This window comes from Schistocerca serialis, chromosome 3 (assembly GCF_023864345.2).
Source record: "Schistocerca serialis cubense isolate TAMUIC-IGC-003099 chromosome 3, iqSchSeri2.2, whole genome shotgun sequence".
NCBI classification, from domain to species: Eukaryota; Metazoa; Arthropoda; class Insecta; order Orthoptera; family Acrididae; genus Schistocerca; species Schistocerca serialis.
Genome location: NC_064640.1, coordinates 623,234,809 through 623,261,247, shown reverse-complemented (window position 1 = coordinate 623,261,247; position 26,439 = coordinate 623,234,809). Strand labels below are relative to the sequence as shown.

General features: G+C 43.8%; 1 protein-coding gene across 1 annotated transcript in view; it reads left to right on the top strand.

The window, feature by feature from the left end:
- LOC126471056 (uncharacterized) overlaps positions 1-26,439 on the top strand; it is a 642,710-nt gene that overhangs the window by 385,091 nt on the left and 231,180 nt on the right. The window contains exon 3 of the mRNA XM_050099123.1: positions 12,968-13,045. Coding sequence (XP_049955080.1) covers positions 12,968-13,045 — 78 coding nt within the window. The remainder of the gene's footprint in view (positions 1-12,967; positions 13,046-26,439) is intronic.

Here is a 26,439-nt window from a genome sequence, read left to right as displayed (position 1 = left end):
TTTGTGGCTTTATTTCTTGATTTCTGCTTTACTGGCGTGGTGGTGCAAGGATTACCCTGTTGTGTGTCTTTCTTATTGTTATCCTTCTGTTGTGTGGTTTGAGACCCATCTGTTGTTACCTTGAATTTTTCTATCTTATGCAGCCTATATACCTGGTTCGATGGTCCGTTGTAGATTTTCTTGATCGTGGGCTTATCCACTGTCGTGTCCTTGTCCGCATTTCACACGTCTGAGCAGCATAGTACAATTATGTTCCTCTGCAGTATAGTTCCTGACAATCCTAGCATTGACTGAGGCCTCTGCTAGTTTGTAGGGTTTCGACTGTTACAACTTTGTTGTAAAATTGTTCCATATTGAGTAGTTGTCTGTGCTTCCCTGTGTGTGGGATGATAATTAATCGCACTGTCGTGCTCTTCTGAGAGCCTGGTACTTTTAGCCAATCGACGACCGTTACAGCAAATTTATCTCCATCTCTTCGTGGGGTATTAATGTGACTCCTTTGATGACTGCTCTGATCCATTTTGGCTTTACTGTCCGCATCTATAGCACGGTAGAACAACCATTTCCATCCTTTGACGCCATAAGCTGTATTTGTGTGCGTAAGTTTCAATTGATCGCCGCCGGCTTGTTTGTCTGTGAAGTGTAAAGTGGAGTTATTTTCCAGCCAAGTATTTAGTTTCTTATAATTTTCTGTGTACTGAAACACAATGGATGGTATCTTCTGCCTCGTTCTTGTTGTTGTTGTCCAGTGTTGGCATCTTTTTCTGTTTGTTCTTCGTCTCGTAGAACGTTGAACGAGTTATTTTCTAGCACTGGTGCTGCTGGTGATGCCTTTTGTTAGTCTGGGTTGCTTCTTCTTCGGCGGTTTCATGCAATCTCCGTTTCTGGCTCCTGATGCGTCACTTTTGGTGATTACATCAGAGTGTTTCTACTTGGGGTCGCAGGTAGGTAGTTCTACCTCCATGTTGTTGTCACTAGGTGGGTCCGATTCAATAAGCCTAAGTCCGGTTCCATCTGCTGTGTCGCTATATTAGGGGGCAACCGAGGGGGTCTGTCGATGGAATGAACTCTGCCGGACAGCGATCGTCCGACTCCTGGGCGCGTGCATCATGTCTCGCCTCAGAATGATCGCACTCGCTTCCGTCTGCTCTGCGGACGGTTACATTGTCATTTTATTACTTCCCCGAGTGGCCGACTTACGTGACTGATGGTCCCATGGGACGGTAGTATCACGAAACCCACGACGTTCACAGCCACTGCCGTAGTCGCGTCCTCGTCCATTGATGACAATAAAGATACGAGAGTATCCAGGTGAATGACAGTAGATCAATCAAGGAAGCCCTCTTATGGATGCCAAGAGATTAGAAGACATTCATAAGACCACATAATGGAATATAGCTACATGACATTAGAAAACGTGCTAGAGTAACACTGTTTGCTGAAGACAGCAATGCATAAAGAAATGAAGGGAAGACACTTATCTATCAGTTATGTCAAATGGCTGATGCTGATGAATTTTTGCGTAATATATATGTGTAATATTTGGTTGTCTGATAACGTCAGTCTTTCCCGACCAGACAGGTGATACGATTTTCTCAACTCTGTTTTCTTCATCGGTATCTTACTAAAAAATTAAAGCCGTAAGGCACTGTTGGCTGGGAGTCCCCAAAAGGCAGGATCTGAGGCCTAATTGGAAAGTTTTTTCTGTCCTTCGCGCACAATGGCACCTTTCCTTTTGAAAGTGTGACAATTGTGTGTTTAAGTGTATCCGATAACTGCAGTTGATTGTAGAGGGTGTGTGTAGAGTGCTGTCATGTTCGTGTTGGATAATGAGACATGGAAGAGGTTGAAACCTGGTGCAATCAAATGGCTTGCTCCTCTCGAATAGCACCAAGGGGTTCGCCGAGCTGAGCAGCCCCAACCGACGGACGGATGCCCATCAAGTGTCTCAAGCTCTAACTTCATTAGACACCGTGGAGAGGTTTGCAGTTTAATCCAGGACATTCGCGCAAAGTTTCCTGATCAGAAAATTTAACCCAGCACCCCACCCCCTTCCCCCTTTTGCACAAAGGCAAAGGGATAGAAGCGAAGAGCACGTGGCGTACTCGAGCGGTTGTCTATCCAAGTACTGACCACGTCCGACGTTGCTTAAATTTGTGATGTGACGACAACCGCTGTTTTCAACGAGTAAGGGCGGCTGACATGAATTCTTAGTCTATGATGCCATCAACATCTGTCTACACATACTAAATATTGCGTCATCATTCCATATCTAGCAGGTTCAACATCTCGGCTTGTCCTCTCTATAGCACTAAGTCATTCTCCATCCTCTTCAGTATTACAGTAACAGGACTCTGGAACAAACTGTCCAATGGACTCCATAAATTTCTAACCCGTATCTGTTTCACTATTCTTCATGTGATTGTTCAAGTATTCAAGGCGTATTAAACTATCCACAAAATTATGAGAATGGAGTAGTAATACTTTGATGCTAATATTTCAGCTGTAAATCATTCACCAGTCTTCAGGGGGAGCCAGACGGAGCAACAGCAGAGCCTTTCCGCCCACCTTGCATGCCGTTAAGGCGAGTCAAGTCCGTATGATCAGATGGCAATTCATGGTGAAAGCGACAGAGCACTGTGCTACCGTGACTCTTCTGTGAAGGAAATTTTTCCACAAATTCTCGTCGACAGGGGGCAGTACCTATGTCTATGAGAGATAACTGTTGGAAGTTGCTGGGTCTCCATGTTGTCAAACTTAAGACCATGATCATGATTAATTGAATCGTTCGTCAAACGTATTTCATTAGCTTCCCTGGGAACTGAATCCTAGAATGATGAATGATGGAACAGATGTGTACTCTATAGCTTGGCTTTCTTGTATACGGTGCTCGGACAATGCTGATTTATTCTCTGTTGTCCGCAGCTCGTGGTCATGCGGTAGCGTTCTCGCTTCCCACGCCCGGGTTCCCGGGTTCGATTCCCGGCGGGGTCAGGGATTTTCTCTGCCTCGTGATGACTGGGTGTTGTGTGATGTCCTTAGGTTAGTTAGTTTTAAGTAGTTCTAAGTTCTAAGGGACTGATGACCGTAGATGTTAAGTCCCACAGTGCTCAGAGCCATTTGAACCATATTCTCTGTTCTTTCTACCATCCTAACCGAGCGACGTGGTGCAGTGGTTGGCACACTGGACTCGCATTCGGGAAGACGACGCTTCAGATCCACTTCCGTCCATTCAGATTTAGGTTTACAGTGATTTCCCTACATCGTTCCTTGCAAATGACGGGATGTTTCCTTCGAAACATCACGTTCGATTTAGTCAAACGTATTTCAGTAGCTTCACGTCCGATTTCCTTTCCCATCCTTGGGACAATCCGAGCTTGTGCTCCGTCTCTAATGACCTTAATGACGGGATGTTAAAATCAATCTTCCTTCCCTTCCATCCCACCTGCTAACATTATCCCTACTATTTTTCGCACTTCGTCGGTACAATGAACTTTGCCTCTATATTTAATTCCTTCTGTACTGTTGCCATGCATTTCTGTTAGTACGAGAGCATGCTCTAAAGTAATTCCTCCGCTATTTTAATGTAAAAACTCTTTAAATTTTTAAACAAAATAAACGTTATTAATGTTCTACATCATTATTCATGTCTATATATTTCAGCCCTCTGCAGCTAGAGGGCTCGAATTGTAGTGTGTAACACGACAGTAACTATGGCGATGCGAGAGAAACAGCGTGCTGTAATTGTGTTTCGAATTCGAAGAGTTTCTCCACACATAGAACACCTTCTTCTTCAGGATGACAATGCCACACCACACACGAGCGCTGCAATAATCCGACGCCTTGTTTCACTATCATCGACCATCATCTACACGGTGCCGACCTGGCCCCATACGACTTTCATTTGTTTCCAAAACTTAAAGAGCACCTTCGAGGACTTCACTTTGATAGTGATAAAGTGGTGCAAGCAGAGGTGAGGTTGTTGCTCCATCAACAAAGTCAAACATTCTACAATGACGGAATCAACAAACTGATCCCTCGTTGGGAGAAATGTGTTCGTCGCAAGGGCACTATGTTGACCAACAGACATTAAGAATGAAGATGTAGAATGTTAATAACATTTGTTTTATTTAAAAAGCCTTGAAAGTTTTCACATAAAATCGAAGGCGTTACTTTTCAGCAATCCCTCGTATACCATCAGTGAATCCAAAGTTCTTCAAAGAATGGAAATTCCATATATAAATCACCTTCAAACTTCTGATTTATTCACAAATGGGCCAATGTGCTAAATATTTGTCGTTAAGCTCAAATGGTTCAAATGGCTCTGAGCTCTATGGGACTCAACTGCTGAGGTCATAAGTCCCCTAGAACTTAGAACGACTTAAACCTAACTAACCTAAGGACAACACACACATCCATGCCCGAGGCAGGATTCGAACCTGTGACCGTAGCGGTCACGCGGTTCGAGACTGTAGCACCTAGAACCGCACGGCCACTCCGGCCGGCTGTCGTTAAGCCTACAAGCGGGAAAAAATGCTAGAACAATTTTGAAATTATGTTTAAATTTATTGGAAGTCGCTAAGTGCTCCCATTAGCAAACACGGGTTGAGGATAGTCTGGGTAATTTGCGCTCCGTTTCAAGTCAAATTAAAATTTTTCACCCATCTCAGTGCTGATGACGTCATTTCTCCTGAATTATATGACGTAAATGATATTATTCTACAGGTACATTCTGTGGTCTATGTGGATACTGTCTGCAAAATGTGTTGTGAATAGAGTTGGTATAAAAGAAGTAATAAATCAAAACGTCATGTCTGACGCTACAGGTTTACTACATGAACAGCGAAAGCGTAGTAAGCGATAATCGTTTTCCCTTTCATCATTTTGTGGCTCTCAGCGCGAAAAAGTAATATAATGATTTCAAATTTTGTGCAAAGTTTGATTCAAGTGACGAAGTGCTTCCATTCTCAAACACTGCATGAATTCAGTGTGGGTACCTAAAGCGCTGTGAGCTGCGCTGCCTCAAGAATTATACACAGTTTCTAATTGTTGTCTCACTACATTATACTTTCAACATAATAATATAGTTTCTGATTGTTGTCTCACTGCGTTATACTTTTAACATAATGGTATACCTCTTAATGAGTATATAACGACAGAATTTTAAGTTTTAATTCTGTCAATAATTAGGCAAAATATTGAAAATTAAATTTTTGATGCCTTTGGAAGGTTTTAGATAGGCAAACTGTAAATGGAATTGGGTGCCATGAACCGGGTTACTCGTTTAGTAATATAGAGTGCACAAATTTGACAGAAACATAACGAGAAAAATAATAAGTAAATAAACTGTAATTAGTAAAAGCATGGTGTGATGAGGCCACCTAAATGTGGAACATATGTATTTTCCGACTGTCGTAATGGCCAATGCTGACTTCGTCTCCCATAAACGATGTTCTAAATCGAAGACATGACGATTAGCTGCCACGTAAACAAGTGATGCGTGCATTATTCACGTGTTTGGAAATTGCCTTTGAAATTCATTACTTGCAATTGGGTAAAGCCCTGTGCAGTGCTAATGGTCAGAGGCAAAATCCATTTGGATACAGGTCCAGTCGAGTTCACCACCCGTTTACTGAACGAACGTGCAGTAGTGGCGGTCGCTGTGAAGCTGTTAAATTAAAAAGGCCCTTGCTGGCATTACGAGGACTCAAAAGTACTTGCAGCCGGGGTAGCTGCATTTGCTAAGAAGGCGCGCCGCGCTGAAAGCCACGTAATTACTGCTAGCGACGGCACAGACAGCAAAATGTTCCGTACATGTCCCACCAACCATGTCTGGCAAATGATTAACGTACACATTTCTCTTATCCATACCTGCCTTTTCTTAAGTGACACAATATTTCCATTGCTCAATTTTGGTGTAAAACGTTGTCCAAACCGAAACAGGGGAGATACAGTAACACGACTTACTACCACCTGATCACCAAAGCGACATGCAGCCGAACTGCCGTCGCTTAGTGATGTACAGGGTGTCCCAAAATGTTAGCGCCAAAATTGTGCAGAGGTTATGCAATCCTAAAGTAAGTATTTTGAGATACGTCAATGGTATGGAATGCATAAATGAGACAGTAGGAGGCCTACAATAAGCAATGTGTGTGAAACACGTCTTTGTAAACTCCTTACGTTCCATAAAAAATAACTACGTTGGTGGTGCTATCTCTAAAAATAACAGACTATCGTCTGTGATGGCTCCATTGTGGAGTTACGATTATTTACATCTCATGACTGGATGTCGACGATGGTCTTACTCGTTACAAGAACTTTTAAACAGGCAGTGCTTACATGGCATATACATAGAGGTGACAAAAGTCATGGGGTAACTCCCAATATCGTATCGGACTTCCTTTTGTCCATCACAGTTTAGGAACTCGACGTGGAATGGAGTCGACAGGTCGTTCGAAATCCCCTGCAAAAATATTGAGCCACGTTGCCCTTATCGACGTCCATAATTGAGAAAATGTTTCCGGTGCAGGATTTTTTTTTTCAACGAATTGATGTCTCCATTGCGTGCCATAAATGTTCGGTGCGATTCATGTCGGACGATCTGGGTGGTCAAATCATTAGCTCGAATTGTCCAGAATGTTCTTCAAAACAATCGCGAACGACTGTGGCCCGGTGACATGGCTTATTGTCATCCAAAAAACTTCCATCTTTGTTTGGGAACATCAATTCCATGAATGGCTGAAAATGGTCTTCAGGTAGCCGAACATAACCATTTCCAGAAAATTATCGACTCAGTTGGACCAGAGGACCCAGTCCATTCCATGTAAACGCAGCCTACAGAATTATTGAGTCACCACCACCTTGCACAGTGCCTTGTTGACAACTTGGGTCCATGGCATAGCGGGATCTGCGCCACACTCGAAACCTACCATCAGTTCTTACCATCTTAATTCGAGACTCATATGACCAGGCCACAGTTTTCCAGTCATCTACGGTCCAACCAATATGGTCACAAGCCCAGGAGACGTCGTGCTGTTAGCAAAGGCACACGCGTCGGTCGTCTTCTGCCATAGCCCATGAATGCCAAATTTCGTCGCGCTGTCCTAACGGATACGTTCATTATATGTCTCACATTAATTTCTGCGGTTATTTCACGCAGTGTTGCTTGTCTGTCAACACTGACAACTCTACGCAAAAGTCGCTGCTCTCCGCCGTAAAGTGAAAGCCGTCGGCCAGTGCGTTGTCCGTGGTGAAAGGTAATGTCACAAATTTGGTATTCTCAGCACACTCTTGTCACTGTGGAACTCGGAGTATTGAACTTCCTAACAATTACCGAAATGGAATGTCCCATGCGCCTAGCTCCAGGTACCATTCCGCGTTCAAAGTCTATTAATTCCCATCGTGCTGACATAAATCACGTAGGACACCTTTTCACATGAATCGCCTGAGTACATATGACAGCTCCGACTATGCACTGCCCTTTCATACATTGTGTAAGCAATGCTACTGTGGTGTCACCGCCAGACAAGACACTTGCTAGGTGGTAGCCTTTAAATCGGCCGCGGTCCGTTAGTATACGTCGGACCCGCGTGTCGCCACTATCAGTGATTGCAGACCGAGCGCCGCCACACGGCAGATCTAGGGAGTCTTCCTAGCACTCGCCCCAGTTGTACAGCCGACTTTGCTAGCGATGGTTCACTGACAAATTACGCTCTCATTTGCCGAGACGATAGTTAGCATAGCCTTCAGCTACGTCATTTGCTACGACCTAGCAAGGCGCCATTACCAGTTACTACTGATGCTGTAAAACATGTACCGTCAAGAGCGATGTTCACCAATTATGGATTAAGGTTAAGTATTCCAGCAGCTACGTACGTTTTTTGTTAGTCTCATTTCCTCGACCTGTTCCAGACCTCACGCCAGCCTGCGTGAGCTAAAACGCGTGCCTTTCGGCTTCCTCTCATAGTGGGTTGGCTGTCTTGCCAATCCACAACAGCTACCACTATCTGTATACGAGGGTTGCCCAGAACATAATGCACCGCACTTTATTTCTTCAACAATTCTTTATGAAAATAATGAGAATTACACACACGAAAGAACGGTGTTTTATCTACAAACCCTATTTTTCCTAGCAATCTCAATCCCGTTATACGGCCTTCTTCCAGCGCGAAACACGGGCGTCTATGCCCTTTCAGTACCAATCCTTGTCCTGGTGTCGGACCCAGTGCTTCACTGTGTTAATCTCCTCCTTATCGTCCTCAGAATGACTTCTACGAATGGCATCCTTTAATGGCCCTAGCAAGTCGAAGTCCGAGGGGGCTAGGTCAGGTGCTTCAGGTGTGACAGCCGTGGATGGTCTCCCGACCGCTGCAAATCGTGGAGCTCCACCGAATCGCCTTCTGATGACCTCACCCTTCGTGCCCAGCGTCTAACTTTAATTCTGTCGACATCAGATGCTCCATAGACTTTGCACAAGCGTTTGTGGATATTCACCACAGCTCTTTTCTCTGCAGTAATAAATTCAATGACGGCACGTTGCTTTTAACGTACATAACCTACAGGCGCCATTTTGAAACTGTCCTACAGCTACGCTATCTGTCGGAACTGACGGAAACTTGGCGCGCTCACTCAGGAGACTTCAGATATTTCATACGTAACGTTTCGCATTCGTAGCATTGTTTTCGACTGAGAAAAAAAATGCGGTGCATTACTTTCTGAGCAACTCTCGTATGTGCATATCGCTAACTCATGACCTTCGTCACCTCCGTGTATCCTACATCCAACTTCTTTTTCTAGTTCAGGAAATAAACTAAAATCTTTGTGAAACTTCCTGGAAGATTAAAACTGTGTGCCGGACCGAGACTCGAACCCGGGAGGAAGTTTCATATCAGCGCTCACTCCACTGCAGAGTGAAAATCTCATTCTGTTAAAATCTTTGTGGTTGATAGTAGCATATACTTTACACCATGTACTTTGCACGTGTAATTTGTTTACGTTTCTGCATGTTGCAAGCAGGTGGTATTACCTGCTTGGAGAAAGCTGTTTATCACAGTATCACAGATAATGGTAATTACCGTTCGTTTTTGGTCATTCTGAAGTAGAATGTGTATAGAATATGCTGTAACATGCTAATATACCCTGCAATATCGAATAAGCGGTAGTTTATTCCATCACAACAATACAGCGATAGATTTTCATGTAACACTGGGTCTAATTCAAGTGGCATAATTTCGATAATTTTTTTTTGTGTTTTGTGAGTATTGCGGGTATTACAGTTATTTTCTAATGTAAATAGTATTGACTTTGTATATATACTAAAATTTTGGCGAATCACACGAATCTTTTACTAAATTTCGCAGTTTGAGCTTATTTTGTCCCTGAATAATGCACTGACCATCAATAAAAATTTTTCGTTCACAAAATATGACCTCAAGACTGAGAAAGAATGTTAACTGCAGCAAAATTCAGTGCCGGGAATGCCGAATGGCTGTGCAGAGAAAATTCAGCAACATCTTAACTGAATGATTTATCCTCGTGGATAGAAGCTTACAACAAACTGGATCGTTCAAGCCGCAGAGGGCTACCCAAGGTTCTCGACAAAGAACTGTTCGGACAGAAGAATTTGAGGAGATAATGTTAGAGACTAATTATAAGGAAGCGGTGACGTGCATATCCGTCAGATACAGACTTCGAAGAATGCGGTGCAATTTTTTGTTGCTCACGGATGAAGCCACTTTCAACCGTGTTTGTATTTAAACTGTAGCAGTAGCCATGCTGCGGCTATAAAAATCCATACGCAATGCTCAACTCAATTCACCAACAACTGTTCTCTATCAACGCGTGGCCTGAAATTATTTTTTGCTAAATTGGGACAAACTTCAGGAAACGACGCCTGAGGGATAATAAGGAAAGAAGGTCGTATGGACATACGGCCGGGCCCGCATCTCGTGGTCGTGCGGTAGCGTTCTCGCTTCCCACGCCCGGGTTCCCGGGTTCGATTCCCGGCGGGGTCAGGGATTTTCTCTGCCTCATGATGGCTGGGTGTTGTGTGCTGTCCTTAGGTTAGTTAGGTTTAAGTAGTTCTAAGTTCTAGGGGACTGATGACCATAGATGTTAAGTCCCATAGTGCTCAGAGCCATTTGAACCATTTTGAACATACGGCCGGAAATGCGGTCCAAGGGAGATACATCAACTTGAAGATGGTGATAGGAAATCTTTAACAATGTAGTTTCAGTGATTGAAAGCGCTCATTAAAACACATCATCCACGTGGGAATGTCCTGTCTGTACTGGTGTTTCAGCTCTATACTCAAGAGGGTAGTGATCTGGAGAGCCATCATGTAGGAACCACATTATCCTTCGTACTACCGAAGGCACGTCTGCCAACTGGGTGCAGGGTCACCCGCAGGAAGTGCAGATATGCCTCGACCGTGGCCGTTGTGGAAGAACCAGTATGTACCACTAGACAGTCGCCATTAATCACTGCCCACACTCTGAGGCTGAACTGGTGCTGATGATTCGCTGCCACCATACGATGGGGATTCTCCGTAGCCCACAGGTGGATAATTCTAACATTGACGATACCGCCCCTCGTAAAGTATTTTTACCTGTAAATAGGATGGATGACAGAAATCAGTACACAGTGGCGCCCTGTGCGACGAACCAGCGACAAAATCCTCGCTGCGCGGGCAAGTCGGTAGATAATAAGGCCTACACGAGTTGTGAGTATTACGGATAGTAGCAGATACCGTAGAGAATGTTCCACACAGTTGTCTGGCTTACCCAACCAGGCCACCAACCTGGTACTGACGCAGGGGTCGCTGTCAAAGATCTTTTTTCTCCATCTTCCAGTGGGTGTACATCCCTTGGACCACATTTGCGGCCGTATGTGCATTTGACCTGTTTTAATCCTCATCCTCTCAGCGATCTTTCCAAAAGCTTCTCCGCATTTAGCAAAATCACCTTGTATAACATCTACAGAACCTTATTTCCTGCAATCCCGTTTGAATGGTGCATGTTATCTAGTATTAATTGAAGATGTGCTCACCAGTTTTTGGAGACGTCTTGTTGACAGTGAGAGTATGTGGTTTCAACACGACGATGCACCACTCTACTCGGATATCTATGCTCGTGAGCGCTTCAACAACAGATACTTTCACTGGTCGATTGTAAGGGTAGGTCCTGTCCCATAGAGCGTCATCATTTTATCTCACTTTTACGGATTTCTGAGGGGTTATATGAAGCCATTGTTATATGTAGCAACAGATGAAAGTGAATAGGACGTCAGGGATAAAAAGATGCCGATTATGGATTTAGGGCGTTAAATTGCATGGTCATCAGTAGCCCTATACAAAGTAATTAGAGAAGAGTGTGATTAATATTGAGTAAAATTGTATGAAATTGTAAAACTGAAGAATATGTCGAACGGATATGAAATACATTATGGAGCTCCATAACAATACGAAGCACAGAAAAAAAACGGTTCAGAATAACTGTTGATAAAGACCATTATAAAACAGAAGGAGAAATATACTTAAAGGGATTTACTGTAGCTGGATGACCACTTGATAACGGATGGCTCAACTTCACGCTAATAAACGTTGAAATTCATTGCGGAAGGGGCACGGACAACGCACAAAACAGTAAAAGCTGTGCGACACGAGTCTTATTGTCATTTAAAATACTAAGCAGGTCATGTGTAAGACGCCGACCAGCCCTCAGGTTAAAAAATTAAACAACTTCAATTAACATATGGTGAATCGACACCTGTGTTTCCTAGATTTCCCTCACTGGAGAGTCCTCCCCCCGCAGGTTGAAAGCATGTACCAAGGAGTTTAGTCCCAATCTTAACCACGTAAGGGGTACCTCTTCAGCTCGTCATGGAGGTAGTCGTATTGACCGCAGTATATTTCCCTTCACTTGCAACCACTGAGCCTCTTATCAAAGCATAGGCCTCTCGCAGGGGTACTGAAGAAGCTGAATGTATGAGAGAGGTGGCATCCTTGATTGTCACATCAGGAAGTTCATTACCCCGGATTTCCTATTGCTGGTAACTAACAGACAGTTATCTCCTTCACCTAATTTTGGATGCCCTGGACGATATTGGCTGCTGGCAAGAAGAGTGCTTTGGGAACTGGAGAAGGTGAAGAATTTCTTACCATGATGTTACTTATCTCTTCCAGTGTCCTGAAGATAGTAAACAGTGTTGCCTAGTACATACAAAATTGCTCTATGAGTAATATTGCTACTACACGATCGGGAAACATCACTGAGTAGCCGATTAAGCCCCCCGTTTAGAATCATCAGTGTAAACACAAATAAAATGAAGGTGAGGATTTAAATCCCATAAAATTAATTTTTAACAACGTAATCTATGGTACATCTCTTACTCCATCCATTCAATTTTAAAACTAACCTGGACCTCTGTAGCAGCCACAGGATCCCGCTACTCCATTCATGCCTTAATTCTATCGGCTTGTAAGGCCTCAAGGCTCTTTCTGCCATGGATCCCAAATAACCTCATTGTCTCTGGTCGGTAGCTGAACAATCTTTCCAGAGGGGATCGGACAACGAAATAGACAAACACTTACGTGCATGGTGAACTATTAAGAGAAGTTGCCGTAAGGACAGTGGGAGCCCACCAGCCTCCACACACAAGCCATGAATTGCCCCCCCCCCCCCCCTTGACATCCTAATAATTACGTCACGGTACCCCAGTCACACCATGCAGCCTCCTACTGAAACTCCGTCTCTAGTGAAAGCTAAGGTCACTCTCCCCTTTCAAGAAAAAGCGCGCTCTGCATGACGGTATCTGAACAGGTTTTCCCTAAATTTACAGCCGCGATAATCCTTTTCTCCCAACTGTGCAGAATCCTCCTCTCTCACCGTTAAAATTTAGTTTGTCGTGTATAACCTGGAAAGCTGTTTGGTGATTTTACTAACTGCGCTGATGTTTCTGTTTGCTGCAGGTACCAGCGCCAACGGCAATACATCGAAACTCCGGCCGACGCGATCCACCGAGGAAGAGTCAACCACCGTCACATCTGGTGAGTAGGAAACGACCTGCAGAGATACCTTCTTGCATTTTCATCTCAATAACATGAGATTCTAAGCTGACAAAAAAAAAGGAAATATATTTCGACTATGTCCGAGATGCAGGTCAATGAGTGCAGGGCAATTTCTGTCCCACTGCTTGGAAGCAACTACGACTAAATACAAGTGTACGCCGTCAACGTTCAACATATCATTAGAGTAAATCTGTTTCCTCCACGCAGTACAGATAGTTTGCCATTGAATTAAGGAGAACAAGTTCCCTGCTCCTTTCTTATTTATAGGTTACTTCCATTCCCGCAGTAGGGGCGGGCTGCCACTGTCATGTTATCACTAATCAGCCGTTGAATACAAATTTTAAATGTAGATTGATAGATATAAAACCTTTATCTGAAGCTTGATGAGGTGTTGATGATGTATGAGTATGATGGTACTATGAGCTTTGTGTAACGTTTTCCAGGTAAGGAATCTGGATGCAGGTGGGAACGAAAGAGAAGTAAAAGGAGGTAGGATGCAGTATAAGGATTGGGAAGGGCCAAGAGGTGGGATGTATTGTTAGGACGCTGGTAGGGTTTCAGTTATACTAGGGAAAGCTGTGCAGTTGCCTTTATTTGGAATGGGACAGGGAAGGGCCAAGAGGTGTCAGGATGCTGGTATGGTTTAAGTCATGCTGGGAAGGCATTTTGGCAGCCTTTACTTGGAACGGAACAGGAAAGGGTCCAGAGGGGGGATGTATGTGGTAGGAGACTGGTATGGTTTCAGTCATGCTGGGAAGGCTTTTTAGCAGCCTTTACTTGGAACGGAACAGGAAAGGGTACAGAGGGGGGACTTATGTGGTAGGAGGCTGGTATGGTTTCATTTATGCTAGGGAAGACTGTGTTCAAGCTTGCATTTGGAATGAATCAGATAAGGTAGCTAAAGTTGATAGGATGAGTAGCTATCAGGTATGATCTCATGCTCTGGGGGCGGAAGACGGTTCAAAATATCCTGGAAAACGACATGGTTTCTGTGGGGACATAAAGAAGGTGGAGCGTCGTGGTAGAGGGGCGGCAACAGGCCAGGGTTCTCATGACTGTGAGATACAGTCGTGTCTTGCGGTCAGATTTTGTGAGAAACACGGGACTGACGATGCAATTTCATGTGTTTGATGCGAACACTTGTACGCAAAAATGACGTGACTGGCGAAGTAGAAAAAGTAAATAATAAAGTAATTCATCTCAAACTATTAACTTCTATGACACACTTTCTTTAATACGAATATTGTTCGTCACTGTTTCGACACATCCCATAAAACCACCTGTTCACACGAAGGATTACCTGAAAGTAGTGCCCCCGAATTTTTTATGTGAAAAGTCGTAAAGCTTTTTAAATAAAACAAATGTTATTAGTGTTCTACGTCTTTATTCTTCTTGTCTATTTGTCAACATAGTCATTCTGGCGACGAACAAATCTCTCCCACCGAGAGACCAGTTTGTTGCTAACGTCACTGCAGAATGTTTGACTTAGTTGACCGAGCGACAACCTCACCTCTGCGTGCACCACAATATCACTATCGAAGTGAAGTCCTCGAAGTGGTTCTTTAAGTTTTGGGAACAAATGAAAGTCACATGGGGCCAGGTCGTGACTGTGGATGATGTCGATGTTAACGAACCAAAGGTGTCGGATTGTTGCAAATGTCACAGCGCTCGTGGGTAGTCTGGCATTGTCATGCTGAAGGAGAGGGTGATCCATGTGTGGACGAATTCTTCGAATTCGAAACTCGATTACACCACGCTGTTTCTCACGCAGCAACATAGATACATTATACACCGCCATGTTACACGCTACAATTCGGAGCCCTCAAGCGGTAGACGGTTGCTAATACACTGGTGTCCAAAATTAAAGCAACAAACCGCTGTTTCCCCGCCCAGTGTCTAAGTACCGATATAATCATACAAAATGCCAACAGAAGTCCGTACGTTCGTGTTCAGCTCCGAAGATGGCACTCTGGTCAACGGACAATCACGCCAGCGATTATGTCAGGGCACCCATCAAACGGGGTAATATTTGTCGTGTAGCCCCACATTTACATTCGCATTGTACGCAGTCATAGTCGGTGCAGTATGACACAGAGAAGACTTCTACCAGACTCTGCAGTGAAGATCCATAGTAATAACGGAAGCGGTATTGAAGTGGTCCCATGGCTTAAAGTTAATCGTTCTGTGGTTTCTCGGAAGTGGCGACAGCTGATAGTGTCTGAAACTGTATCCCAGGGTAGGGGCGACCACGTATGACGTCAGAAAGAGAGCGCCGTTATTTGGCTGTAAGGGCACAACGGAACCGCCTTAGTGCTGCACGGCAACTGGCATCTGACCTCGCTTATTGCACTGGAAGTGTTGTATCGAGGCAAACGGTGTACCGCCGGCTTCAGCAGAATGGTCGTTATTGTCGGAGACATGCTGTATGTGTACCTCTGACGCCTCTTCACAGAAGGTAACGTCTTGAGTGAAGTCGTAAACCATGCCACCTGGACGCTGGAACAGTGGGCCAATGTTCTTCTCACAGATGAGTCCTGAACTGGTCTGGAGAGTGAGCCTCAACGGATTCGCATCTGGAGGGAATGCGGAACACGATTTCGGGACACCAACATTTTGGAAAGAAACCGATATCGAGGAGCATCCCTAACGGTGTGGACAGGGATTGTGTTGACCATTCGAACAGCTCTTCATGAAACTGTACGGCCGAATAGGCAAGGTTTAACTGCTGTCAGGTATCGAGACGATATCTTGAGACCTCACGTGCGGTTGTTGCGAGGAGCTGTGGGCCCCGACTTCGTATTGAAGGACAATAATACTTGACCTCATAGAGCACGGCTAGGTGATGTTTTCTTGGAAACAGAAGATATTGCACGCATGAAGTAGCCTGCTCCCTCTTCTGATTTGAATCTCGTTGAGCATGTCTGGGATCACTACGGAGACGGGTTGCATCAGCACCCACCAACCGCTCCTCAAGACTGCGAGCAGTTGTACAGGAAGAATGGGCGATATTGCCTCAACATGATATTGATGGCATTATTCGCAGCATGCTTCTTCGTTGTCAGGCCTGTATTGCTGCCAGAGGTGGTCACACCCCATGCTGAGCACAGTAATCAGTAGCCAGAAAGTGCTTGCAAATCCGTTAAGTTGGAAGAAAACGAAAAAAGTCTACTTTTATGCACTTTGGAGTTGTTTACGCTCTGTATTCTTTACATTGTTTCTACTTTACTGTCACCTGTTTATACTGTTTTGTGGCAAAATAAACGCACCTTTGCAAAATTTCCGTTCGTTGCTTTAATTTTGGACACCGGTGTATGTAGATATGACCTACACAGAACTAGAATCTTAATAACGTTTGTTTTATTTAAAAAGCTTTAAGAGTTTTCACCAAAAAATCGATGGCATTACGTTTCATCATACACTCGTGTAAGTAAACGTGTGGTCGACGTGATCACTGGATCGTCATCGCCAGTGCTATGCAAAATGCGACAATGAAATCATATATTTTATACAGTTTTTGTCACCACTGTTGTACAAATCTTCGTGGCGCCACACGTCAAGTTGTCGCAAAGGCATACAATTTTCCACGTAAGTAGCAATCACAAGAATTTATTCGGTCAATAACCGATACTAAGCGATCGTTATACATCGTTAATAGAACTACTGCAACCCTGTAACACCTTTATTTGTTGTAAGACACCATCTACTTACACATTTTCTTCCAAAGTGACAAGAAACTGGTGTGGTGAAATGATTTTGCAATATGAGAAAACTGAGATGCCGAACAGATACCAGTTGTCCAATGTGAAGTACAGAGTATTGATTAGTTGATTTCTCCTTGTGACGATAAAAATACGTGAACTTCCAACCAAACAACTGCTCTCTGTCTGTATTTTAGAAAATAGGTATTATATTAGCAAAAAAAACGCCATTATGAATGTGTACGAGTTAATGCGGGCTGCCAAAAAAAGTTGTTTCGGCAATTCGTAAACTACACTATTCGTTAACAGGTCACCAATGAGCAAATTTTGTGATCCTTTCCTGCTTCATCGCATCTCGAATTTGGGTTCGCGATGAGTTCCTGAGGAGCACGCGATGCTGACCATACATATCATTCGGCTGTGGTTCAGTGGGGAAGGGGTCAGCGCACATCTCTCCCGGCCGTGTACACTTTTCGAGACCTTGGAGCCGCTGCTCCTAATTTGAGGAGCTCCTCAGTTAGCGTCAAGAGGCTGAGTCCGCCACTGGCAGGAACTGAAGACCGGTCCTCCGCATAGTAGTCAAACGGTGTGACCTCTCAGCTACAGAGGTAGACCATCTGCCGTTACATATTGAAAATATTTTTTTCTGCTTCTACCATATACAACTCGAAGACAACGAAGTGTGTTTATGTTTGTCCACACGTTATTAGGCTCATAGAAACGAACAGAAGCTGTAAGTGAACGATGCAGAGAAATAAGAAGAAATGTCACATCTTCAGATAGTGTTACGTGCTATGAAATAGTATAACAAACAGCTACACAGAGAATTACATTTTCAAAGTGATTCGATTTAGTGTTGTACAACTTCCGCTTAAGTTTGCTATGTTTGTATGCTTATCTCGTCTCACTTCCTGTGTGTGATATACGCACATCAAAAAATGTTTTGCATCACCTCAGTTCCGAGAGCTCCGGAACCTGTACAGAAAATTGTAATAGAGATCAACATAAACACCATTTCCGCCATTTTTGTTGCTCATAAAAACCACACATTCATGTTGTACAACCATACAGTGAGACCTTCAGAGGTGGTTGTCCAGATTGCTGTACACACCGGTACCTCTAATACCCAGTACCACGTCCTCTTGCATTGACGTATGCCTGTATTCGCCGTGGTATACTATCCACAAGTTCGAGGCACTGTTGGTCCAGATTTTCCCACTCCTCAACGGCTATACGGCGTAGATCCCAAAGAGTTGTTGGTGGGTCACATCCCCCATAAACAGCCCTTTTCAGTCTATCCCTAGAATGTTCGATAGAGTTCACGTCTGCAGAACATGCTGGCCACTCTAGTCAAGCCATTTATTTTTCGTGAAGGAAGTCATTCACAAGATGTGCACGATGGAGGCGCGAAATGTCGTCCATCAAGACGAATGCCTCGCCAATATGCTACTGATATGGTTGCACTATCCATCGGAGGATGGCATTCACGTATCGTACAGCCGTTACGGTGCCTTCCATAACCACCAGTGACTTACGTCGGCCTCACATAATGCCTTCCCAAAACAACAGGAAACCTCCACCTAGCTGCACTCGCTAGACAGTGTGTCTAAGGCGTTCAGCCTGACCAGGTTGCCTCCAAACACGTCTCCGAAGATTGTCTGGTTGAAGGCATATGCGACACTCATCGGTGAAGAGAACGTGATGCCAAACCTGAGCTGTCCATTCGGCATGTTTTGGGCCCATCTGTACGGCGCTGCATGGTGTCGTGGTTGCAAAGATGGACCTCGCCATGGACGTCGGGAGTGAAGTTGCGCATAATGCAGCCTACTGCGCACAGTCTGAGTCGTAACACGACGTCCTGCGGCTGCACGTAAACCATTATTCAACATGGTGGCATTGCTGTCAGGTTTCCTCCGAGCCATATTCCGTAGGTATCGGTCATCCACTGTAGTAGTAGCCCTTGGGCGGCCTGAGCGAGGCAGGTCATCAACAGTTCCTGTCTCTCTGTATCTCCTCCATGTCCGAACAACATCGCTTTGATTCACTCCTAGACGCCTGGACTCTTCCCTTGTTGAGTGCAGTTCCTGGCACGAAGTAACAATGCCGACGCAATGGAACAGCGATACAGACCGTCTAGGTATAATTGAACTACAGACAACACGAGCCGTGTACCTCCTTCCTTGTGGAGTGACTGGAATTGATCGGCTGTCGGACCCTCTCCGTGTCCGTCTAATAGGCGCTGCTCTTGCACGGTTGTTTACATCTTTGGCCGGGTTTAGTTCAAATGGCTCTGAGCACTATGCGACTTAACTTCTGAGGTCATCAGTCGCCTAGAACTTAGAACTAATTAAACCTAACTAACCTAAGGACATCACACACATCCATGCCCGAGGCAGCATTCGAACCTGCGGCCTTAGCGGTCACGCGGTTCCAGACTGAAGCGCCTAGAACCGCACGGCCACACCGGCCGGCCCGGGGTTAGTAACATCTCTGAACAGTCAAAGGGACTGTGTCTGTGATACAATATCCACAGTCAACGTCTATCCTCAGGAGTTCTGGGAACCGGGGTGATGCAAAAGTTTTTTGGATGTGTGTAGGATCCGATTCCGTATCTGTGCTTTTGTCTGTTTTGTCGTTTACTATGAACTGCTGATCTGCCTGACGTGGAGCTTGTCTTATTCTAGCGTATGGTCTCTCCTGTTTGTATGCCGCATATAGTGTTCGCCATACTTCGTCTGCGATGCTGTTTATAGAGTCCCAGTCGTCTGTGTATTAACTAACCCATGTCCTGGTTTCTTAAACTCGGTCTTATGTGTCCATGGGCATTGCAGATGAGCACTGTGTGACATTCTCACCACAGGCGCAAGAGTAAATCTGTCTTAGGCGAAGCCTGAGCAGATGCGCAGAATACGGGCCATAGCCCGTGAGAAAATGCACCATGCCTCGTGTTGGATTTGTGTACTTCAAACTCATAAGCTCTTGTATACTGAGGAAGAAAGACTAGACTCGTCTTCCCTTATTAGTTGTGTCCCATTCTCTCTGCCATATATCAATTCTCCACATGTTTAATTTCCGTTTGTCGCTTATGTCTTGCCCAGTTATTTCTCTTATTTTGTCGCGTCTTCCCCTCTTCAGCCAGGAGGCAGCTGCTCTGTGGCGAATTGTAATATCTATAGGGAAAACTACCAGTATCACGCACAGTGCTTCAATCGAGGTCGTGCCGAAAGCCCCCGAGATCCTGAGTAGAACACTCCTCTGGCCGCGCCTTACAATGGCTTTATGCGCACCTGAACATAACCGATGTGCCCTAGCACTACCCGCAAAACAACGTATTGACTCAAAGAGAGCTGTGTCATATGTCCTCATTATCAGAAGGGGTAGTGTGTATCTTCTAGTGTGCAGTCTGGAAAGTTTATGCATGAGCTTCGATGCTTTGTTAATTGTCAGTCAGGCACGTTCGTTAAAGTGTAAATGTTCGGCAACATAAATGCCAATGTATCTTTTCATAGCTTTCCTTTTTATACATCTGTTGTTTAACTTTATAATTGAATTTATTTTCATTGTGTCTCATAGAAGCAGGTAAACAGTTTTCTTTTGTTACTGTTGTGAGGGAGAGATGGGAAGAGAAACGGGTGTAGCGGGGGTGATCCGGTTGCTTGGATAAGAAGCAGAATGTCATAATTGTAAGATTTCTCCGTAGAGGTTACACAGCCGATTTTTTTTTTAATTAGCAGTATAGAATTCAGGCATTCTCAAAGTTTGAAGGGTGTTGCCATTCAACATTTAGAGCCTTTTTTACTTCTTTCGGAAGTTTAGAAAAGACATGGATTGCATAGGTCACAGCCTGTACTACGTAAAATCTTGTCACGTCCGCTTGATATGGACATCTGACACGATAGCGCATGGCGAAGCGCAATTTCGTCAATAATTCGAGATTTTGCGCGACCCGCTTCCGACCGGACGTAATCGAGTTAGTGCCGGCGGACCGCGAAAACCAGTAATGGCAGCAGGCCGTGATGCGGCTCACCGCGACCAATCACGGAACCGGAATCTGTGGCGACAGAGAAAGCGCAGACCAATCAGAACGAGGCTTAGCTCAAGCTTCCGAAATAAATGTCTACTGATTTTTTTTTTAATTAACAGGTGATCAACCAATGGTTGCAAAGATACTATTTCTACTTCTTCAAAGAATTAAATTTGTTCTCATGTTACAGCATTATACGCATTTGGTTCTTGGGTACATCCCTCTTCATATTTAAAACTGAATTCACAGAAACACGCAAAACACAAAATGCTGATATAGTACAGATTAAATAATACATTATGCGAGCCCTTCCTCATCAATTTATTGATCTATTTAAAATTTCGGTCGCGGTCTCGGCACATAGGGATACGTCAGCGGAGTAAGAACGGGATAAAATCAGAATAACTAAAACGTGTTACCTCGTAACTTCCATAGAAAGATTTACTCAGTTGCCATTAAACCATAGCTAGCAAATCACAGTGCTAGCAAATCATTTAAAAACATTCAAAAAGTTGGTAAACTTCGTGGCAGCTGGAACATAGTTTACTACACTAATTCCCCATCGCCACTGAGTTTATTTAGGTTTCACCGGGAGACAAATACACCGAATCCTGACGGAAGATAATACACAGAAATATTTTGAGCAGCGGAAGAAACTAGTGCAGATCTGAGAGCTAATTTGAAGCCAAAAACCTCAGAAGAATTTATTTAATATTTGGAGCGTCAGTCTTGTTCCGTTTGTCTCACACTTCGCTTATACGCCCGCTGCGAACAGTCTATTCACTTTTGTTTCGTTGTTGCCCCATTTAATCAGATCTGAAACAGACATCTTACCAGGTGCCTTAAGAACAAAAAATCGTACGTGTTGCATAACCTAACAAAAAACAACAAATTCCTTCCACAATATTCACCAGCGTTCTGCCACAAAGTGCTATGCTATGAATATCCAGATACTTGAAAATATCAAAGTTCAGGAGCTTTGTTCAAAAATGGCTCTGAGCACTATGGGACTTAACATCTATGGTCATCAGTCCCCTAGAACTTAGAACTACTTAAACCTAACTAACCTAAGGACATCACACAACACCCAGTCATCAAGAGGCAGAGAAAATCCCTGACCCCGCCGGGAATCGAACCCGGGAACCCGGGCGTGGGAAGCGAGAACGCTACCGCACGACCACGAGCTGCGGACAGGAGCTTTGTTCATCCAACGATTTTTAACGTATCTTAAACTGATTTTGTTTATACCTTCTGACCAAGACTCACAAGTATAATTCAGCCCGTTAGGTTTTTAATTATACTCGGCCTTGGAAACAGAGGTTACTGGCCAAAATAATTAAAATATAACTTTTGAATAAAGAACGGTAAAGACTTGCTTCAGCCTTAAAATCTATCTTCAAAGTGATGCACCAAATTTATAAACAGCAAAAAGTTTAAAGATAGAAAAAGTGTGCTTCGTGGCATGTCTTTAAATTTTTACAGGTTCTTGAATAAAGTTTTAACTATGACTTTATTTACCTTTAAGTATCGCTCTTTTTGTCGCCACGTTGATCGTCTGCTCACCTTCAAAGCCGGAAATTAAACAATTACGTACACCAAAAGAATGTACACATATAACTCGTAACACATACTATAACAGCCTAAAGGGGGACTCTCTGTTGCACTCGTTCAGCTCAAGAAACTAGCGTTTCCGCTATGGAAGCTTCACAGACCATACACAGACACTTTACTGCGGTGAGAGTTGAACTGTGCGCTGTAATTTGTTGTTAATCATTTTGTCCTGTGAACACCACTGTAAGCATTTTCCTGCAGTTGTGTTTCAGGGGTGCTAACTGACTTACAAAAAGTTGACCCTTATGATCAACCGAATTTGGAACATGGTAAAAATTTACTTAAACAAAAATTTAGATGGTGTAACTGAACAAGGGGTGTAGCACATTAACACGAACGTCGTTGAACTTATCTTGGAGAAAACCATGCGTGCTACCGCCAGGCTCAGTATAACGCAAACAGCTGAGAAAGAAAGAGATTTGCCCACAGTAATATCATATGTAGACAGAGGAAGTGATATTTAGAAACTGTCCGGTGAATGAACATTGACAGCGTGTGCAGTCACCCTTCTCTGTCCCTGACGATGTTGTCTAATTCAAAAGGAAAGTAAAAAGAGGCACACAGAGATATCTTGAATTTCTTCCTGGGAGCATTCTTCTGTGAAGAATAAAAACGGTCAAAGGGACACTGAATATTCATCGGGGTGTTGTGAAGCGTCTTAGCAAACGAGAGCGTCAAGATGCAGGGCTCAGGAACCGGTTTCCCCGCTCGCTTTTTACAAGGCTGAGAGAAAGCTCTGTAATTTCCCTCACAAAACAAAAGCTCTTCGAGTTTTGGTTTTCCAGCATTATGGAACATTACTGTCTCGTGCTAACTATTGTCAAAAGAGACGTAAAATTTTAAACAAGCGTGGACGGTTATACAAACACTGAAACATTGCTGTTCTTGTTGTGTTGCCTGCAGTTGTTGCCGAATGGTAGTGTAGCTATCGATATTGCATTTTAATCCTAAAATACAAATCTTTTGTTATAGAGTTTCACTGAGACGTTGGCTGTGATTAATGTTCAGTTTAAAGCCTGATATTACTACGTTTATGTTCTCCCTTGGATTTGTCTAAATGAGGCAGGTGACTTAAAGACGTAAAATATGAACGATCTCGTTCGATCTCGACGCAAAAGATGACTCTGTGCGCATTACTAAGGACCTACGGTAGTCGTGATGGAGCATTAGTGTGCGAATGTTGAATTGCGTCCTTACGCTACGGCATTATCCATCAAAAATTATCAACTTGATGGCAGTGGATGAGCAATTTGTACCACACGTGTTATTATTCCCCTATAGAAGGCACAAATGGACGAATTTCAAGGGAGGTCTTTAGCTATGAGGAGAACGAATGCAGACGTGCGTGTACTCAGATTGTTCCTGCTTAGTAGGTGACTACCATTAACCCAAGATATTTGCAAAACACTCAACAGAAGAAAGAAGGTTGGAGCCAGTGATATAACTATCCGATTCCACATATGGTAGACGAAAGAATTTGCTCTTGTTCTAGCAGCAGTGTACGGTAGATAGCCATCTTTTGGAAAAATGCGCAGGTCATTCCCGCTGTCATGAAGGGACGCCGGACAGACTCGCACAGCAACAGGCCTTTAATGCTGAAATTAGTATCTTGCATAATTTTATAATACGTTTTACCTCGAGTATTATTTATGGAGACCGAAAATCCTCTCTATTGAAATCAAAATGATTTCTGCAAACAACAATAATGTGAAACCCAGCTTGCTCTGATCTTCCACGAGGCCCGGAAGACAGTAGATGGCGGCGCCCAGGTTGATACCGTGTTCCTTCATTAACGGAAGACGTTCGACACGGTTCTGCATTGCCTCTTAATGAGAAGATGAGAGCGTACGGAATATTTTCTGCCAAAGAAAACACGGAATGCCGTTCCTAACGGAGAGAAATCATCAGACGTAAAATTAGCTTCAGGCGTAATACAAAGGAGTATTGTAGGATTATAGAACCGTTACTTCTACAGTGTATTTAAACTACCCAGAGGATAAGGTCGGAAGTCCCATGAAGTTTTTCGCAGATGTTTCTGTTATACACAAATATCACAAGGCTAGAAAATTGTAGCGAAACCCAGGAAGACTTGCAGAGGGTTGGCAGTTCTTATAGGGATTGGCAGTTGATCCTCAACGTATGCAAATTTAACGCATTACAAAGAAATAGGTGGAAAGACCTATTATTATATTATTATACTATTTCAGAACAATCGCTGTTAGCAATCACATCCATTAATAGCTTGGAAAATGTAAAGGGAGTGATTTAACATTGAACGGCCATATGAAACCAGGTGCCGGAAAGGCAGACGCCAGACAGACTCTCTCTTTTAGCTATCTCCACAGGAAAAAGTCGGCAGAAGTCAAATCGGGTGAACGTGCGACCCACGGCTGAGGACCACCTAGTCCAACCCATCGACCTGTTTAGTTTCGATACAAAATTACTCGAGCTAGTCGTGAATAATGCGCTCCGCATCCATCGTGTTGATACCACATATCCAGTCTCGTTTGGAGTGGAGCATCATGCATTAGTATGAGTAAAACAAAAATGGTTCATATGGCTCTAAGTACTATGGGACTTAACAGCTGAGGTCATCAGTCCCCTATAACTTAGAACTACTTAAACCTAACTAACCTAAGGACATCACATACAGTCATGCCAGAGGCAGGATTCGAACCTGAGATCGTAAGAGCAGCGCGGTTCCGGACTGAAGCGCCTAGAACCGCTCGGCCACAGCGGCCGGCTTGGGTAAAACATTATCCACAATGTCGCTGTACATTTCACCAGTTAGATTACATTCTTTGAAGTATGGGCCAATTACCTGCGTACCTAAAATTCCGCACCACACGTTGCCATTCCATGGGCGTTGATGTTCGACTTGGCTTACCAAATGGGGATTCTCCACTGACAAATAAGGCATGTTATATCGGTTCACTTGATCATAATTCATAAAATTGAAATGAAATTATCTTTCACTGCCAGTTGTTCCCGTATCTAGTTGCAGGAATTCAGGCCATTGTGAAAATCGTCACCATGCAGTTCTTGATGCAGCGATAAATGAAATAGATGCCATTTGTGTGCATGCAGAATGCGTAGAACACTTCTTTGAGAAATTCCTGAACCTCAATCAATTTGCCAAGAACTAATGTATTTGCAGCAACCGCAGCTAAAACATTCACTGTGTTATTTTCGTTAGTCACAAGCCGCCACCGGACTCTTTTTCTAGGTTTATCACTTCCTGTTTCAGTAAACAGGAGGACAATGCTACGAAACCTCGATGCAGACGGAACATTCCTATCGGGGAACGGAGTGGCATACCTTCAACGAGCTTCGTCAACATTTCTATGAGCCTAAAAGTACACGGCAATTATATAACATATAATAAGCATAAACATGTATCGACCCTGGCTGCAGTCGTTAATATCGTGGAATAATTGCGAGGAGTCCAAATCATTGAAGTAACAAGCACAGTCTGACCGAGGACTGAGCGTATGATCACAGTCTGTGCTTCATTCGATTGTGGGAGGTGTCACATGATAGCATTATCAAAAATATCAAAAAAGTACTTCGACTGTCTCAATCGAATGTGTATTTGTTTGAGACAGCAGCAACTGTCACCTCATTTCCATGTTTACCGATTACAGCGCCATCTGTCATGAAACGAAAGAAATGTTTTATTTTTTCACGGAGAATCCAAATCTACAATAAACAATAGGGGTTTCTATGTAAAATTTCAAAGTTACACTCCCCCCTCCCCACCTCTCGCTCCCGGTGTTGGTACGGGGGGGGGTCTAGCGTTATGTTAATGATTGTCCATTTTCGAAGTGAAGAACGTTCATTACCACTTTTCTTTTAATCCGATGTGTATTTCGCCAAATATTCCGACATACAGTTTTAAATGCCCCACCCTGTATAGCTAGTCTACTGTCACTGAAGACAACGAGGAAGCTGAAACTGGTCACAAGGTAACGTCACAGTCGAAATTCGAATAATAGTCACCAAGCAGGACGCCACAGTAAACAGTTGCTGTATAATGCGAG